Raw genomic sequence first — 20,808 nt, forward strand, 5'->3', positions numbered from 1 at the left:
CACAGCAAGTATATTTACTCTGAAAAGTTTCTCTTATTCAGTCTAAAACTTCCTCGGCGCTGGCAGAGAGATCTGCCAGCATCTTTATGTGTTCTACACTTCCTGTAACCTTATACTGCTGATCCAATATTTAATAGAGTTTATTACCATGATCATGGCCATACTCTAAACAAAAAGTCTACAAACAGTAATAACAAGTCCAATTTCATGAAACCATAGTACACATTACTTTTTCCTGAATTGTAGCCATCGCTCAACTGACAATCCCCTGTGTTGTTACTTCCTAACAGTGTGTTCATTCAAGGTCATTTTCAGTAACTCTAGTTCCTATACTAATGTTTGAAAAAAATTAATGCCTGCTACATTGCTTTATTCATTTTTAATAATCCCTAAATTGTGCTGAATAATTTATTTTCACCTGCTTATAAACTAAACTGTTCCTACTGTGTAATGTTTTACATTAGTGGAACAAGATGCAGTTTTAAACAATGATAGAATAAACATTTTAAAGCCTTTCTCAGCAATGTAATCAATATTGTTATGTATTTGAGTTATGTCGTTTAGAGGTCGGGAATAATAAGTTAAATTTTTTTTTTATTAGTATTCAGTATTCAGTTTACTTGATATCATTAGGCTGGCTGGATTAACCTATTTAAACGAATTTTGTAGAATGACTTCTGAATAAGTGTCATTGATGCTGTTTAATTTTGGTTACAATCAGTCAAGTTGATCAGGAGATGTAGTCACTGGTTACCTCAAAATTTTATTGAAAGGATAGAATAATTTTTGACATAATTCTTTATCTGCTATATCTTATGTATTTTAATGTTCCACCTAATTCTCCTACTAAGTAGTAGTCTGTGGAGAGCGAACCCCTCGATAGCCAGAGCCCAGTGAAGCTGGAAAAGTTATGCAACTCTTTGCCAACTCTTTTTTTCAATTACAACTGTGTAATAATTCCACCAACCTCCATAGCAGAATGGTATTACTTCTGTCTTTCATCTGGAAGGGTCTATTTCTAAAAGTCAGGCCTAACATTTTCAACTTGGTACAGAATTCATTTCTGATTAAAAAAAAAATAGGGAGAGAATACTTGAATTACATATTATTTTTGGAGAGTAGCTATTACCTGGGGGCGGTCAGTATGAGTTATTAGTTCGAATAAATAAATAATTATAAAAAAAAAAAAAAAAACGTAAAAAGGTCCACAGCATAGCTCAAAATAATTAAGAGCAATAAATTATATTTATGAAAATAATAATATTTTACCGGCAAAAACAAGAGCTGCCATTTTGCTTCTTTCAAATGGTGGTGCCCATTGTGCTAATAAAGTACTCAAGGCTGGAAAAGTTGTACCCTGTTAAAATAAAAATATGAGATTAAATGATAAAACATATTATTTCTTAATAATTAAGTAATCTCTGAATCTTATTAGAGATACAATAACTTGTGATATGCACAGATATGTAATTATTATTTACAATGAATTGAAATCAAAAAAAGATTACATTAATTTTAAATTAATTTGATAATACAACTGTTTCTTGTTTCTTAATTCTTATAAATTATTAAAATTATTTTCTAATCTGAACTATTTAAACTATTTATAAGTAATAATTCATAATGCATAGTTAGTTTAGATAGTATAAATTTATTTAACACTATGGTTATAAATAGTGATAAGACTTTTATACCACGATAAAACATTTTAGAAATTAATGGGTATAACAATAAAGACATGTTAATATTAACCTATTTTTTAATGAAACTTCAATTATAATTAGTAATATAAGGTTTTATACATCGCAATGTAATTAATATATTTACAAGTATAATATATTAATGAAAACTGCGACATACTACAAAATTTTTAAATTACTAACTTTGAATGACAATCAAATGCATTAGTTAAAGTTAAAAACATTTGCTGAAAATATTTTAGAATTGATTACAATATACTTTTTTGAAGATGAAAATTATAAAACTTTTGGTTTCAGCTATTTTTGCTTTATAAAGATATTATTGTATCACAATATCAAGATAAGACAATTGTTACCTTAGTTATAAATAAAAATGTTTATTACTTTTAGCTTTAAATATGTATACAGTAATCAATTTTAATAACATTTCCAGTTTTTAAGAAACTGTTCATCATGAATTCAAAATTAAAATCTTTAACATTCTGTATTTAACATTATCACTTACAACAAACTATACATTTATTGTGAAGTGATTAGGTACAGGTATTTGATATAATCACTTGCTAGCAATACAAACTATAAAGAAATTTTATTGAGCATCTGAAACAATGTCCTGTCTTAACTCAGTGTTTTGATATTTTGTATGTCAATGCTTGTAAAGCATTTATTTTAAAATTTTCATAAAATTGTGCACCAAGGATCCTTGGTATTAGGTGAAATGACTTAACAGTTTTTTATAAAACTTTACTGTTTCAAATGATGGCCAGTATAGCTGACTTGATTTGAGCACTGACTGTTGAATTGAGCACCAAAGAAGAGCAATGTTCAGTGATCTGTTTTTTGTGGTCATTCGAAGCAAACGCCGAGGACTGCTGTCGAAAGGTGTTCTGTTGTTGCACGACAATGCCCGTCCACATATTGCTGCCCACACTGCTGAAACGCTCCAGTAACTCAACTTTGAAGTACTGGCTCATCCTCCGTATAGTCCTGATCTTATCCCTTCTGACTACCACTTGTTTGGTCCACTCAAAGAGGCATTAAGGGGCCGTCGATTTACCTCGGACGAAACAGTGAAAGAAGCGATGCATTCCTGGGTCGCAGTTCAATTGAAAACCTTCTTTTATGATGGCATCAGGAAGCTTATGCAACGATGGACCAAGTGCGTTGAAATGCAAGGGGACTATGTTGAAAAATGATGTACATGTAAGCTTCCTATTTGCATTGCAATAAAATTTATAACTACATTGCGGATAATAATTGACATACCCTCGTATATATGTATTTCACAACCACCAAAAACACAATTTCATTGTAAAAATATTAGTGAATCATTTTTGACAAAATTATTATGAAATCAAAATGTTTGTGAATAATACAAATCCCTGAAAAATCCTTACAGCATGAAGCTATCCCTCAAAAAACAATTGTTTATCTCCAATCAGAAAAAAATTGATATTTTTAAAATTACAAAGGTTCACTCACCATGGGACTGTTTCAAAATATAACAAACTGGTTAAGATGAAATATGAAAAAAAGAGGAAGTTACTCAATCATTAAGTCCAACTTAGAGTGACATTACTTTGCTCTTTACTATTTTGTAATTGAAACAGCCGCGGGGCGAGAGAACCTTTGTAATTTTAAAAATATCAATTTTTTGTTGGATTTGGGGACAAACAATTATTTTTTGAGGGATATCTTCAAATTGTGTTTTACAGGTGTTTGTCTTATTGATGAAATGAAACTAAAAGAAAAAGTGAATAATAACACTAGTTATTAATAATATACCTCTCCAAAACCCATGAAAAAACGTAACGCTACCAAAGGATAAACACCTTGATGGGCGACCCATGGTGTAAGGATGGTGAATAAAGCTGTTGAAAATATACCTAAGCCAAGCGTATGCTTCCCACCAAATTTCTGGGCCAAAAGTCCACCAGGTATATGTGTTATAATATAACCAAAATAAAATGCAGATAATATTATCCCTTGAGTTTCTTCATCCCAGTCAAATTCTGCAGTCTGTAAAGTAATAGAAACATAAAATTGTATAAACATGGAAAGATAATAAAAAAATCAAATTTTTAGTAATAAGAAAGACTACAGTAGCAAGAAATATTATGTCTACAACTACAAAAAATGAAATGTCCATGTTCATGCAACAGGAATTGATTTAAAAAGTGACTGGTCTGTGATAGAGTGATTTTAGAAAATTCATTCAGCATTCTTACAATGTGATTCTACAAGGTGTGGCTATTAAATAACGAGACAAAGGCTGTAAAATATTTTATTTTAAATTTATACGTATTTAGTTATTTAGTTGAAGGGGATACTTTCAATATGAACCCCTCCTCAATTCCTACAATGCTCCATGTGAATTTTCCATTATTCGAAACAGTGCTGGAAGTCTTTTTCTGCGAGCTCTTTCACGTCGACTACACGTCATGACGTGTGCTGCTTTTCCTTTCACAGCTTCAGTGGTCTGAAATCTTGTTCCTTTTAATGCAGATTTGACCTTAGGGAACAGATAAAAGTCACATGCTGCCAGTCAGGCGAATAAGGCGGATGGTCTAACACTGGGATGTTGTACTTAGCTAGAAACGTCTTGACAGACAACGCAGTGTGAGCCGGTGCGTTGTCCTGATGAAGAACGCACTTTTTGCAAGTTAAAATTGTTATGTAAAATTTTCCTTCCGCATTTTTTGTCAATTCCCATAGTTTCAGCAATCGCATGAATCGTTAACAGACGCTCAGATTGGATCAGATTACACTGATAGACAAAAAACATTTGTAATGTTTCTTTAAGTGCGATACCATTTCTTGAATTGTTTTTTTGCATACATTACAGATCTGTAAATAGAATTTTTCCATTACCCTTAGTTTTTTAAATTATGCTTAAAAAAAATTTAAGGAAAAATATAGTAAAAATCTGTAAAATCTATAATTTTGCATAGCCATGCCCGTGTTAGAACGATTTCGCTGATGCTTTTCTTTTATAAATAGCCTCAGGCACATCCCGAATTAATGTCCAACAGTAATTGGCTAGCATGTTAGTATTCCATTTCCCTTTATAGCGGCTTTCCATTACCGACCGAAATGTCTTGTGGAAACGTTCACCAAGTTCGTCATTTATCCAAGTTCGTCCGAGGTTGTCCGGGAAAAAAATCCAGATGTGAGTGGAGGAGATGTATTTTCAGACATATTACATCCCATAGCTCTGTATGAAGTAAGAAGTTGATTAACAATATCGTGGTGATTGTCGCATTTTTGTTTGCCGAGAAACTTTTTGCAAACTTCTTTAAATGAAGCGCAAGCTGCACTTACGACATTACTTAACATTGAGTTAAATCCATTATCTTTGACCAACTACCTTATTTGATGACCAACAAATATTCCATCTTTAATTTTTCCTTTACTTACATTTAGAAATTTTTGCTGCGTACAAAAATCCAGGACTGTATTTCTTCATTGTTTTTACGAAATTTTTCATTAGTCCTAGCTTGATATGAGTGAGGGTAAAAATACTTTTTTGGGTTCAATTAAGGGCTCATGAATAATATTTTTCCCATTTGGAGTTAAGCTGTTTCATTTCTTGCACTCTTTGGTAACATAATGTTTTCCCTAGCTCGGCTGTCCCATTTGCAAAGCAAACACATGTCTTAGTGTAGCCTAACTGCATGCATAACAAAATAGCTATAACTTTCAAATCAACATGTATGATCCAGATATGTTTTTTACAATTTATTTTTTCAAGAACGTCTTTCATTACATCATATGTCTCTTTCAAATTAATATCATAAGCGATATTTGTTACCGTTGTGTAGTAGAACCTCTTTTAAACTATACTTGGATGAATCTATGAAAAGGTGCCAGTCCTCTGGTTAATGAACTTGTCCTAAGTGCAAAATAAGCTCATCAATATTTGTGCAATAAACCAAATTATTTTCATCAATAAAGTACTGAGAAAGTTCTTTTTGTTGGCTTCGAAAGCCCAAAATGTTTTGTATTTTTTTGAAGTAAATTTTAACCTTTCAGTCTTGATTCTAGTAGTTCAGATTGATATATTGATAAATTTAAATCCCTAGCCAAGTCATTTAATTCAGCTTGTGATATAAGATGTGGCTTATTGGAAGATAATTTAAAATCAAAATCATTGTTGTCTTCTTCAGTATTGCCTGATTCTTCATCGCTGCTTTCGGAACATACTTGCACAGGTGGTTCAGGAACTGAAATAATTTCACTGTGAGATACAGGGCTGACTGCAGATTGCAATAGAAAAAAATAATAAAAAAGGATATTTTACAGTATGTTTAGATTTTTTTGAAATTCTAGACACACTTGTTAAAAGTAACAATCAGTTACATGATCCTTTGGTTCATGCCAAACCTTGGGTACATCAAATTCCAAAGCCTTCCGTGTACCTTTTAGCCATCCTCTTAAATATACAGAACAATTAGTATAAACTATATGAGGAGCCCACGTCTTATCCTGATCACCAATTTTACACTGAAAGTACAAATGATATGCTTTTTTAATTATAGGTGTAATGTTTTTTCTGTTTGATTTTATGGTATGCTCAACACATACATAACAAAAGGCATCCACAATAATACGTGACTATAATATGATTTAATTCTTTGTCTAGTATTGTTTATTTATAGCTTATAAATTATGTTAACGAAGTTAAACAATAAAATATGAGCTAACAAAATACAATATAGGAGCTTTACATGCTAACTATACGTTGAAAAGTGAAGAAAAATCCTTTAATGAAAATTAAACAAAATTTTCAAAAATGGTGGGTGATAGAAATATTATGAGTTCATATTCGTTTTCAGGATCAAAAAAACAGATTAAAATCATGTATCGCATGTTAGGAAACAAAAATTATGCTTATCAGTGTTACCAATTTTTTCAATATTGTTAACCGTTTTTGACGTGGAATGGCGACCCGGGCGAATATCAACTTCAACTTCTCGGCCATCTTGGAAACACTTAAACCACTCAAAAACCCGCGCACGTGATAAATATTCCATGTAATATATACATATATATATCCATGTAATATAATGTATGTATATATATATATATATATGCATTTTCTATATCTTTGTTTAATATGTAAAAACATGTGTATAAATAAATTGCCTTTTAATATCTTCACGTATTTGCATTACTACTGTTTCATAAGATGCTATTATATACAGAGTGGTTCCAATTTGCACGGCAATCTCTCGGGAGATGATTCTATAGCTAAAGGTAAGAAAAATGTTCATTTAAACTTAGGTCAGAAAACGGTTCGTTAGCAACTTTCCGCTCGCGAAACATTTAGCCCTACTTTCTGTTCTCTCTAAAATTAAACCGTGCTAAAATTCTCGGGGTACAAATCGTGGGTAAATTTGGAGCTAACTTATGATTTTTGATCTAAGAAATAGAATAAAAGTGTTCCCAGACTTCTACCTCACTTAGGCTTTAAGAAAAACGAGGTAAATCACAAAAACGTTTTGTCGGAAAATACACTCTTTTAGGTTTGAAATAAAGTAACTTTTTTGTTAATTTACTTATAAACAAATAAAAATTTCTAGTTTACTTTGTAAGGAATTTAATTCTGAGAAACTAGTGTAAATAACGTCTATTAAAACTTAACACACATTTTAAAAGTTTAACTTCAATTATAGACAAAACACAAACTGGACTGGAAAAGAATAGTGTAGAAGTGTATATTCTGGAGCAAGTTCAAGGTCACGACCTGGGTGGAGTGTCGAAGGTCAGATCAAAGGCCAAAGGTCAAATCAAAGGTCAGTAAAAATCAAAGGTAAGACCAAAGGTCAGATAAAAGGTGATCTATGACCTCCACCCCAGGTCGTGACCTTTAACTTTCTCCAGAACATACACTTCTACACTACTGAAAAGTGATACAATTTTAAACAGAACAATTTTCATCAATATTTGAACAAGATAATTTGAATGAAAACCTGATACGAGGTGTGTGAGAAACGTAATGAGACTGACTTTTTACTTACCAAAGTTTTTATTTTTTCAAACAACAATATTATCCCCTTCAAAATAGTTTCCTTGGGCAGCTATACATCGGCAGAGTCGTTGTGCCCACTCCTGGTAGCAACACTGAAAGGCTTCAACTGGTAGGGCTATTAAGTGGTCGGTCACAGTCTTTTGAATGTTCTCCAGAGTTCCAAAATGACGTCCTTTTAAGACATGTTTCAATTTCGGGAAAAGGAAAAAGTCACAAGAACTCAAATCAGGTGAGTAGGGGGGTTGTGGAACCGTAGGAATGTGTTTTGAGGTAAAAAATTCCCTGATGGAAATGGCCGTGTGACACGGGGCATTATCATGATGAAGCATCCACTTGTCTGCATTGTTTGGTCTCACGCGAATCACTCTTTCTTTTCCTGAGCCTTTCAAGAACACCTTTGTAAAACACTTGGTTGACAGTTTATCCTGGAGGAACAAATTCTTTATGCACGATACCCCTACTGTCAAAAAAGCAAAATCAGCATGGCTTTGATCTTTGATTTGCTCATTCGATATTTATTCGGTCGAGGAGATGGCGGAGTGTGCCACTCTTCGCTTTGCCGCTTTGTTTCAGGATCGTACTCAAATATCAGGATTCATCACCTGTAATCACACGATTGAAGAATTCTTGGTTATTGTCAATCCTCTCAAGAAGATCAACGCACACGTTTCTTCGACTGTCCTTCAGTTCCGTTGTGAGGTTTTTCGGCACAAATTTCGCATGTCCAAATCGTCTGTAAAAATTTGATGTACGGTGAAAGTGTTTTGTGAAAAGTGATTTGTGCCAGCGGAAAACTTGTGCTCTTGATAAGCAATGTTCCGCATAGGTCTGTTTCATCTTTTCAAAGATCACACTCGCGGATTCCCCAAGTTTAACACAAAACTTGATTGCACAACGTTGCTCTAAATTCCGATGCTCCATTTTCGTAATACGCACAAAAACACAATTTCATTGATGGCGCTGTCAAAAATAATGTGTTGGCTGAACGGAGTTGAAACTTTTACTGAGCATGTGGAAGAGATGAACAAACCGGTCTAGCACAGACCGGTAGACACAGCTTTGCCCAGATCGATCGCAGTGTTACCAATCTCATTACTTTTCTCACACACCTCGTATGTTATAGTTTTCTTTTTTTTTAAGTTCCCTGTCAACTACATTTATATTATGTATAGTTGGATTTTCAATCATGAAAATTAAAGTTTAATAAAAGTCAGTTTCTCAAGTACATTTTTTAGCTCACTTTGTTTTTTGGGGGCTTAAAAGTTTATTTATTGGAGTAATTATTTGCTTCAATAAGTCGGTTTGATTCGGTTCAATGTTATTCAAAAGCCCAAAAAAATTATAGTTTATTAAAATAATGTGCGTCCAGTGATGTTCCTTGTCTATCGGTATAGAAAATCAGGTCATAGATAGGATGTATGTAGATAGCTTATATACATAAAAATATATGTGATAAATTTTAATTAATTTTTTCAATGGGTTTTACACACACACACACACACACACACACATATATATATATATATATATATATATATACATATGTGTGTGTGTGTGTGTGTGTGTGTGTGTGTGTGTGTGTGTGTGTGTGTGTGTGTGTGTGTGTGTGTATGTGTGTGTGTTGGCACTCATGAAATTTTAATTATTTTGTTAAAGGGGTTTCAAGATATGAGGTAAAAAATATTAAAAATAATGTTGAATATTCCCCCACCCTTAATCTGTTTGACTTAAAACTGGTAAATTGGTTGACCCATTCTGAAGATGTTAAGAAAAATGATAAAATATAAAAACTGCTTCTTCTCTGCAGTTCCTTTATGGAGGTTTGAATAAGGCCTAACATCATTAAAAAGTATCTTAGCTACGTAAGGGGCACAAAGTTAAGTGAACAAATTTACCTGCTTTTGAGTTGTAGAATTTTGAGATATGAGAATCATAAAATCTGCAAATAGAAAATCTCCATAAAATCTCCCTTGATCAAATGTGACCAGAAATAAATGGCATCAATACCTTATATATAGAAATCACTGAGCTAAATTTCATCCAAATTGGTCCATCCAGTCTATAGAAATCAACCCACAGAATTGGTCTGATGGTGAACTCATCATCACAAATCAGCTGATTTTGAAGAAAAAGAGTTCTAAGGTTCAAATTCTAGTAAAGGCAGTTACTTTTATATGGATTTAAATACTAGATCATGGAGACCAGTGTTCTTTGGTGGTTGGGTTTGAATTAACCACACATCTCAGGAATTGGTGACCTGAGACTGTACAAGACTAGACTTCAGTTACACACATACACATCATCCTCTTTCATCCTCTGAAGTAATACCTGAATGGTATTACTGAATTACCTGAATTCCCGAAGGCTGGTTATGAATGGAAAAACTTATTTAATGCTAATGAAACGGCTTTATTTTATAAATTAACTTTGGACAAAGCATTTAAATTTAAAGCAGAAAAATGTGTCAGCAGTATACATTCAGAATTAAGACTTACTGTTCTTCTGTGTTTGAATATAACGAAATGAAAAAAGAAAACTGTTGGTCATTGGAAGATCATGAAACCCCTGTTGATTTAAGAATATCAAAAAACATCTGGTTATGTGCTTAGCCAATCCAAAGGTGCAGATAACTTCTATAATTTTTAAACCTGAAGAAGCTTGTAATTGAGACTGCGAACTGAGCAAAAAGGTAAGATTATAACTGTTGAGCACACACAGCACTAGGAAACCTCACTGACACAAAAATTGTATTTTTGCCTCCAAACACTACTACAAAGTTACAGCCAATGAATCAAGGTGTGATCCACTCTTTTTAGTTCACCAGACATTTACTGGTAAAAAAAGAATTTAATTCAAATGTTTTGAATGCCATCAGATGATTAATCAACAAAAGACAGAATATTGTATCTTTAACAACAATTGAAAATTGTTTCAAATAATCTGTTCTTATTACACTTTCAACAAAAGAAGATTACGAGCCAGAAGATGAACTGCCACTTTCCAAGTAGATTTGGACCATTGATTCCAAAAATGTATTTAATGGATGTGGTATGGATGATTATTGCATGCTGATAATAATGACAGTATGTTAACAATCTAAAATTCAGCAGATGAAGAAATAATTAATGAAGTGAAACATAGGCAAATCAGTAAAAGTGAAAATGAAGATGATATGACATGACTGAGAATCCATTCATTTTCTTCCATGCAGCTCAAGACAGTTTAGAATTGCTTATGAAATTTTGTGAAAAATAATTTCAGCAGTGAGTTTATAAAACAATTAAATTGTTTAAAAAACTGTTTTGATGATTTCAGGTATAAAAATAAAAAGCAAGCAATTATAGACACTTGTTTAAGTTAGGTTAAAAGATCTAACATTTTATCAATGCAAGCCTAGAGTATTGCATGTATTGGATCATACTTTTTAAGCATGTTTAAGAACAGTATTAAAGTGTTTGTTATTCAAGTTACATTGATTTATTTCAAAAATAACCTCCTCATCAATTTTAGGTAAGTTTACAATTTTTTTATGAATGTATGTGCTTACAATTTTATTCAATATGAATTTAAATTTTGGTTTTAAGTTCTGAAAAATGTCTTATACAATGTTATATTCTTTAATGTTGATTATCTCTGTGTTTAAAGGGGAAGATTTTTTCTGGTATGAATAAGCTCATACATTTATAAGTAGGATCTGAGTATAACGAGCACATACACTGCCAGTCCCTTGAATCCTGTTATAACTGACTTTCACTATATAAAATTATTGAATAATAAAATTATTGTATTTTATTCATGTTATATTAGTTGTAAATGAAAAAATAGTTTTTTAAATAAACAAAGCAGTTAGACATCAATGAATTTAAATCCATACACCTTTAATTGGAGTTATGATTTTGTATGGTGCACTCAATGCATTGTCAACTTATAATGTGTTTTTGTGATTTACAAATAACACAATAATAAGTGACAAACAATAATTTTAACTAATTTGGAGATAAAATCACTAAACTGAATGTGAAGATCTGTGTTATAATTAATACTTACGGTTTGTTCACTGCTTCCAGTTTTGTTCTTATGAATTTGACTACCAGGGCTAACAGGACAAGCCTCTGGATCATGCATGACATTACTCTCTGTATCATCATGTCTGACCATTTGGGTGATGGCTATACTGAGACAAGCACGCATTATATATGCATTTGCAACTCCTAAGAATCCCATAACAGCTAATATATATCGTTGAGGAATCCATACTGAAACAAAAGTATTTAAACATTATTTTTTTGAAAACGCTTATATTATATAGTATAGGTAACACATATCACAAAATATTTAATAAAATACTGTATAACTTGCTTTGCTATCAGATATTAATAAAGTTGTTAATACTAAAGGCAAGAAAATGAAAACTGTCAGATTTGTCAGTGATCTGGTCAGTGAACCAGCAACACAAAAGACATATATGCAATTATGATAAAGCTGAAAGACAAAGTGTTGGAATTGAAATAAAAGTAAACAGTAAGGTAATGAAAGTTATAAGAGTCAGGAATTATAAGTACCATTGTTATAATAAATAGAATGAAGCACAATTAGTAGTTGGAAGAAGAATAAGTGAAGTAATGTAGATATATAAGAAATTTGATTAAAGAAAATTAAAAAAGGGAAAAAATATAAAAACAAGAAAACCAACTATGAAAATGCAATTGTCAGAAGAAAAGCATTCCTGGCATTTTTATATGGCTTAAAATTTATTTCTTTTTCCCTACAATAAACATGGAAATGATAATACTGGTCCACATAAAATTTGGAACTGAAAAGGGACTAGTTGCTCTATATAGTATTTTATATGCTGAATCTGAATATGCTTTCTGAAACAACCCATCACATAACATTCTTAGTTACAAACCCTTGTCCCATCATTTGTGGAACAAACAATACAAGTTAAATACGTCTGTATATTTGCTTATTCACATCTGACTTCTACTCTGATGCATGCTGTAGATCTATATTTGATACTTAACAGTCAAATGATGTCATTTCATGTCAAGCCAGACATGTAGACATATCAGTGAGTCAAGTAATGAGTAATTCAACATGATGAAATTTTCTTCTATATGAGTTTAGCTCTTGGTATGACTTGCTGTGTTCTTTAGTTGTGGTAGTGGTTTTATCATACACATATTACAAAGATTATTTCATAAGTAATGCCATAAATTTAGTGAAAGATTTTTATGACAGAACAACTTTTGGTATTATTTTATTGAACATCAAGATTTGTTAAGTTGTGTGTGTGTATATTGTTGTATATTTTATTGCACTCCTTAGTGAAAAAATTTTATGAAGTAATTAAGTATTTATAAATTAAAATTTCATTATTTTTATAATTAAGAAAATATTTTTGTAATATTTCAGTTTATTTTCATTCATTAAAACATTTTGACTTTTACAGTGAATAAAAAATCAAGCTTGTAAAAAAAATTCTCCAAATATTTTTTGTTACGTTTGCAGAGAATTCACCACGAAAAGTCAATCAAAATCAGTATTGAATCTGCTGAAAACTGCTTACAAACTTTATTTTGACTGTCCCTTAGAGACTAAGATAAATCCTGGGCTCCACATGTAGCATCCATCAAGTGCTACATTAAACTATCACAGTAGTTAAAAGGAAAAAAAGAGCATTTACCTTTTGACATATCTATAATTTGGTAACAGCGTACTAGCCATATAATGACTGCTATTTTTGCTTAACAAATTTTACTGGTTTCAATTCAAACAATAAAAGCATCCTCAAATGTTCATTCACCTATGAGACCAATACTTCATGGTATTGATTTACCAATTCCAATCGCTCCAACTTCTTGGAAAGAAATTTCTAATACCCCAGAAGGCTCAACAAATGAATCTTGAACTTCAATAGATATTCATTACATTCCAGAAGAATCAAATACTGAACCTCACCTCATCACACAAGCAGAACTGAGCGACCTAATTCGTGATTTGTATTTGTTGAAACAACTTGCAGAACTTCTAGGTTCACGTCTTAAAGAATGGAATTTATTAAACAAGGATACAAAAATTTCAGTATATAGAAATAAAAATGAAAGCTTACTGAAATGCTTTAGAAGAGGTGGTTTAATTTGTTCTTGCCATGATGTTAGGGGGCTAATGTCTGAACTGGACATTGAAAATGTCATTCATGATTGGCATTTATTTATAGACTCATGAAAAAGAAGCTTTAAGACAATGTTGTTGCATAACTCAAATAAGTTTCTTCTATACTGGTAGCACATGTTATAGGAATGAAAGAAAAATATGAAAGTATGTCAAAAATTTTAAAAGCTATTAAGTATGATGAATAGTCATGGCGAATGAAAGTCATAGGGTTTCTTCTTGGTCTCCAGAGTGGCTTTACAAAATATTCATGTTTTTTGTGTTTGTGGGGTAGTTGGGCTACAGATAAAACTATACAGTTAAAGACTGACCAAAAAGAAATCAATTTACCCCAAGAAAGGAAAATATTTGTCAATATTTTTATATTGTCGAACAGATCATATTATTTTACCACTTCTTCACATAAAACTAGGCCTGATGAAGAATTTTGTAAAAGCATTAGACAAAGATAGAGACAGATTTAAATATTTAGCTGAGGTTTTTTCACAATTAAGTGAAGCCAAATTAAAAGAGGGAATATTCATTGCGCCATAAATACGAAAATTAATTTGTGAAAATATATCTGACAGCAAACTGAATCCTAAAGAACTAGCAGCATGGACGTCATTCAAAGATGTCATTACTCGTTTTCTTGGAAATATTAAAGCTGAAAATCATGATCATGAACTCTTAGTGAACTTCAAAAATTTAGGCTTCAGAATGTCATTGAAAATTCATTTTTTACATTCTCACGGACTTTTTCCCTTTACATGGGTAATGTAAATGACGAACAAGAAGTACGGTTCTACCAAGATATGTTGAAGATGGAACAATGTTGTTAAGGCTGATAGGATGGATCTATGATGGGTGACTACTGCTGCATGATAAAAATAGAAGACTTCACTGAACACAAAAGGAAAATAAGAAAAAAGGAAATTAAGGTAAACATAAATGCCTGCAAAATAAAGGTAGAAATTTTAATTTTAATTGTAATTATTATTAATTTTTGTATTCTATTATTTAAGAAGTTTCTCAATATTTTAAAGGGTCATATCTAAAAATCTGAGGGTGATGAAGAAAAACTGTTTTCATTTTAAGATTCAGCAAAAAAAATCTGATTTGGAGCACATGACTTCCTTGTACGTACGCCTATTAAATTACATATACACATGTTTTTAAAATGAAACGTATATAAAATTTTATTAATAACTTCTAATATTTTTACATATATTTTTATTATTGTTATTATTGAATTATTATTTATTGTAAAAATGTTTTTATAACCACCAGTTAATAATTATAATTATTTAACAAATATCTATATAATTCTACATACCGTATTTATTCGAGTACCCCCCGCACCTTTTTCTTGGAATTGGAGAGAAAAAATAAGGGTGAGGGGCTTACTTGAAACATAGCCTTTAGCCAGGATAATTTATGTAAAGTAAACGTTTTCTTAGAAATACCTAAATTCAATCACATAAATATAGTTACATTAGGCTTTCGTTTATCAATACCGGATGCCGCTTATACAGAATACATCCTTAATTATTAACATCCTGTTCATATTATCGATATGAACAAAGTTATGGTATTTTTATAAAACTGATTCATTCTGTATAGGCTGCATCCGGTTCTAATGACACTACAGTTACAGTATCAGTTACCCATCGTCGTCTTGTCTATTCGCCATAGTCATTGTACTGTTTGTGTATGTGGACGGTTATGTGATGTGCATTTTATCTGTTTAGTTTATCTTGTAAAGTTTAATACTGATTTATTTTAATTATTGCATTAAAATGAGTACAAAAGGGCAGCGTCTACGATCTTTTGCAGTAAATGAAAAACTCCATGTTGTAGAAGAGGCTGAAAAAATTGAAAATGGGCGGTAGGAAGAAAATTTGACGTAGATGAAAGCTGCATTCGAGACTGGCGTAAGAAGAAACAACTTCTGGTGAAAGACACTGGTAATAAAAGGGCTTTTCATGGCTTAAAACCAAAATACACAGACATAGAAAAAAACTGTATGACTTTGTTATGGAAAAAAGAAAATGCGGTTATGATGTCACGACAGAAATGTGTCAATAATATGCTCGTGAAATCGCTAAATCATTGAATAAAATTGATTTTAAAGCAAGCCGTGGATGAATAACACGATTTTTTGCACGAAATGATTTGTCAATAAGACGAAAAACGACCATTTCTCAACGACTTCCAGACGCTTATGAACAAAAAATATTACATTTACACAAATACATAATAAATCTTAGAAAAGATAAAGGCTATTTGCCTTCTCAAATAGGAAACGCTGATCAAACCCCCGTATATTTTGAAATGCCATTTGACAAAATCGTAAACAAAAAAGGTGAAAAAAGTGGAAATTACCTCTGTACATTGTATTTAAAAGAAAACTCTTCCTACCGTACAGGTAAATGGAGTTATTATCAGAGCACAGGAATCAAGTTGGATGGACGAAACCTTAATTTTAGATTGGATCAGGTTGTATGGCGAAAGCGATCAGGAGATTTACTTAATAAAAAAAATACCGGTATGCTAGTAATGGATAGCTATCGGGAGCAAACGAGATAAAGTGAAAGACATTTTAAAAAAGGGTATGATAGACCAAGTAATTATTCCAGGAAGATTTACATCTCTATTGCAACCTCTAGATGTCTGCATTAATAAACCGTTCAAATCTGCATTATAACAACTGTATAGTAAATGGATGGCTGATGAAAATTTCTTTCTCACGCCTACAGGAAGAATCAAACGCCCAGATTTTAACCAGATTTGTGTTTGGATAAAAGATGCTTGGGATAGAAGATGCTTGCTATTTCCACGGAATTGGTAAGGAAAAGTTTAAAAAATGCAGAATATCTAATGAACTTGATGGTAGTGAAAACGATCGCATTTGGCAGAGCGACGTGGAGACTACCGGTAACTCTTCTACAGACATTGACAGTGATTAATTGAAAATAAAATCCCATATTAAAAAGTGTATTGAAATGATCCTTTTCAACATGATACTTTCTTTTCTTTTTACTGGCCTACTGATTCTGAACTTACGGTAATTAATTATTAATATAATATTAATATTGTAATTTAAATGAACGAATTAAATGGTTTACTTTCTGAATATTTTCATATTTACGTATTTTTTATCATATCTGTTGCACTTTAAAATACCGGTATATACTCGATTTTTTTTTAGATTTTCGGTCCGGAAAATCGAAGTGCGGGACTTATTCGGGGGAGGGGGGTACTCGAATAAATACGGAAATTAGAAAATAGGTGTTTTTAATACATTCTAATTCACCTCTTTTATCTGTTTCAAATTATTTTTACTTCCTTGTACGAAGTAAAGGAAGTATTGTGATCGCGAAAAATTTGGTTTTCAGATTTCAACGAAAATATCCATTTTGACCATCCCTGAATCCGTTTTTCGGCGTGACGTCTGTACGTATCTTGCAAAACTCAAAAACAATTAGCCGAAGAATGTTGAAATTTTGGATTTAGGACTGTTGTAACATCTAACTGTGGACCTCCTCTTTTGATTGCAATCGGCTGAACCAAAAATGTCCAAAAAAGCCCAAAATCCAAAAAAAACTTTTGAACTTTTTCTTTACTGCAGAAATAAGCCATCATAGAGAGATTTTCAACAATATATCAGAAGTGGTATTTATTTTTATTGGTTCCAGAGTTATAGCCAAATAAAATTTTAATTAATGAGAAATATTTGGATGTTACAAAAGAAGACACATCGGTTCGAATCAGACTTCATCTCCTTTTTTTTATTATAAAAGAATTTTACAATAAATAATTATTCAGTAATAACAATAAAAAAATAATATGAAAAAATCAGAGGTTATTAGTGAAATAAAATTTTATGTACTTTTAAAAATGTGTATATGTAATTTAATAGGAATTATTACAGTATGTGTATGTAATAGATTTGGTGAAACATCTGATTATTTAATATTAATTGAAAAATATAATTCAGAATCGTACTATTTTTGGATTTTCTAGTTTAATTTGTATTTAATTATTCTGGAATTTCTGTTTAATTTTATTTACATTAAATTTAACTACAGAGTGACTGAAAAATAGATTATCACAAGAACATGTACACTGAGGCATATATGGCCGATCATTAATAAATTGCAAAAAGTTATTATCTTTTAGTTCATTACTCCTCTGATATTGTCGAACAATATTCTTCCCAAGTCAGAGTTGATCATTATTTCGTTTATTTGTTCCAATCATTTAATCGCTCTTTGGTTTGATATAAATTTTTTTGTCTTAATTTGTGTACTCGTTCTCTAGTTTCAGCAATTGTGTAACTGTCCACTTTATTAAAGAATTAGAGGATCGTATCTCACTTTCAAATGAAATAAGTTTAAATGAAGTTTAGCAAAAAATGTGTATGTGTATTTTAATAGGTGTACAAGGAGCCGGCCTCCGTGGCGCGAGTGTTAGCATGTCGGCCTTTCATCCGGAGGTCCGGGTTCAAACCTCGGTCAGGCATGGCATTTTCACACACTACTTGTCATACATCTCATCCTCTGAAGCATTACCTAATGGTGGTCCCGGAGGTTAAAAAAGGCGTACAAGGAAGTCATGTGGTGTCCACATCAGAATTTTTTTTGTGATCTGTGTAATTACTCTTATTATTTCTTATTAAGTTATTTATTTAATTTCTTACTTTCTTATCATAATTAAGAAAAGATATTCAATGATGATTTATTAAATTAGTAAAACGTTACAAGAATTAGTGTCAGCTGAATTTTTCTAAAATGTATTTTATTATAAGGCGTAATAAAAATGCAAATATAACCATCGAAAATGTCAATATGACTATTATTGGTTACTTGAACTAAAAGTAGAAAACTTTTATCTCTACCTCTGTGATAAAGGCAGAAATATATTTTCATGCTGATAATTTCTAGTTTAGAGCTAAAATAAAATTTAAAAATGTATCAAGTTGATAGGTTCGAACAGTCAAACTTGAAAAATTATAAAAACAAAAATGTTAAGTGTAGGAATACTTTTATATTAAAAAAAAAAAATTATGCATTTATTTTTCTCATAATTTTTCATTAGTACTATTTTCAACAGTTTATTTTTTCAGATAAAAAACATTTACAAGTATAATTCCCATTAAGTCCTTTTGGAAGAGTTACAGCCCATTAATATCTCCCTGTCACTCAAATAATTTAAAAAAGAAGAACCAATCTTTAATTATTTCAACTACTATGCCTTATTTCATGATTGCAGGTCATACTGTTTCTGAGGTACAAAGCTGAATAGAGGCCAAAATTTAAACATATATATGAGGTCTCTTAAAAAACGATTTTTCTTAATTACGCGCTAACGGAGATATTTAGTGACGTGCGGTTGGCAGCATTGCTTTCAGCATAACCTTCTCTGTAAGCACATTTTCTTGGATTGTTGGTATATTGTTTAGTTTTCGTGTTATTGTTATTTGAGTGCAACATGTTTAAGTGTTAGTAGCGATTTTTGTAATGTGCGTATTTCGGGAGCAACGATACAACGTAAAATTTTGCATGAAACTGAGGAAAACTTTCACAGAAACTTTTCAAGTTTTGAAACAAGCTTATGAAGATGATGCTCTGGGTCGTACGCAATGCTGCGAATGGTTTTCACGATTTAAAAGTGATCGTCAGTCAATTGAAGATGACCCTCAACCAAGAAGGCCTTCGACTTCAACTGATGACACACACGTTCAGAAAATCAACGATCTGGTGTCTGCAAATTGCCGATTTACTATCGGAGAACTTGCAGATATGTTTAGCATATCGATTGGATCATGCCAGTACAGTTTGACTGAAAAATTGAACATCCATCAAGTTGCAGCAAAGTTTATTCCTCATTTGATGAACTAACAGCAGAAAGAACTACGAGTGGACAATTTCCGGCATTTCCTTGAACAAGCCAAAGACGATGAAACATTCTTGCAAAGGATCGTAACGGGAGACGAAAGCTGGGTTTGCGGCTACGAAATTAGGACAAAAGTTCATCATCAAAAAATCGCTGCTAACACTTAAACCTGTTGTCCTCAAACAACAATTAACACAAAAACTAAACGAGATATCAACAATCCAAGAACATGTGGTTACAAAGATGGTTATGCGGAACACAATGCTGCCAACCGCATGTCAGTAAATATCTCCGTTGGCGCGTAATTAAAAAACTTCGGTTATATTTTGAACAGACCTCTTATAAAATTTTGCAACATTTCAGAATTTTTGAATTTATTGCAATCAAAAATGTAAAACAATACAAAAAAATCATGGGTGTTCTTTTCTGACTGATAGCAATATCTCTCCCTCTCTCATTTTTTTTGTTTAGCCTCTACAACCACCATTAAGGTATTAACTTCAGAGGATGATATGTATGAATGTAAATGAAGTGGTAGTCTTGTTCAGTCTCAGGTTGATCATTCCTGAGATGTGTGGTTAATTGAAATCCAACCACCAAAGAACATTGGTATCCATGATCTAGTATTCAAATCCATATAAAAATATCTGCCTTTACTAGGATTTCAATCTTAGAACTCTTGACTTCAAAATCAGCTGATTTGCGATGATAAGTTAACCACTAGTCCAGCCCAGTGGGCAGATAGCAATACCTTCCTTCTGATTTAATTACTATATCAACAAAGCAAAAAACTGAAGATGCAATTTATTCAGTGCCATTAAAGGTATAATGTATAGCCATGAAATAATATATAATCAATAAAATTCAACTAACATTTATAGCGCAGGTTGCTGATAAATGGATAAGTAAAAAAAAAGAGAAAGAAGACAAATTAACAATAAAAAAATTCAATTTACTATATCTCAGAAGAGAAAAAGTAATTTACCAAAATGTAAATTAAAGGAATAAATGTTAAATAAAATGGTT

At 31.7% G+C, this 20,808-nt stretch overlaps 1 protein-coding gene across 4 annotated transcripts in view; it reads right to left on the minus strand.

The window, feature by feature from the left end:
* LOC142330573 (putative inorganic phosphate cotransporter) overlaps positions 1 to 20,808 on the minus strand; it is a 134,498-nt gene that overhangs the window by 20,458 nt on the left and 93,232 nt on the right. For all 4 annotated transcript variants that reach the window (XM_075375953.1, XM_075375951.1, XM_075375954.1 and 1 more), the window contains 3 exons: positions 11,779 to 11,987; positions 3,486 to 3,719; positions 1,270 to 1,357 (listed from right to left, as the gene is read on the minus strand). In XM_075375953.1, coding sequence (XP_075232068.1) covers positions 1,270 to 1,357; positions 3,486 to 3,719; positions 11,779 to 11,987 — 531 coding nt within the window. The remainder of the gene's footprint in view (positions 1 to 1,269; positions 1,358 to 3,485; positions 3,720 to 11,778; positions 11,988 to 20,808) is intronic.

This window comes from Lycorma delicatula, chromosome 9, assembly GCF_047948215.1.
Source record: "Lycorma delicatula isolate Av1 chromosome 9, ASM4794821v1, whole genome shotgun sequence".
NCBI classification, from domain to species: domain Eukaryota; kingdom Metazoa; phylum Arthropoda; class Insecta; order Hemiptera; family Fulgoridae; genus Lycorma; species Lycorma delicatula.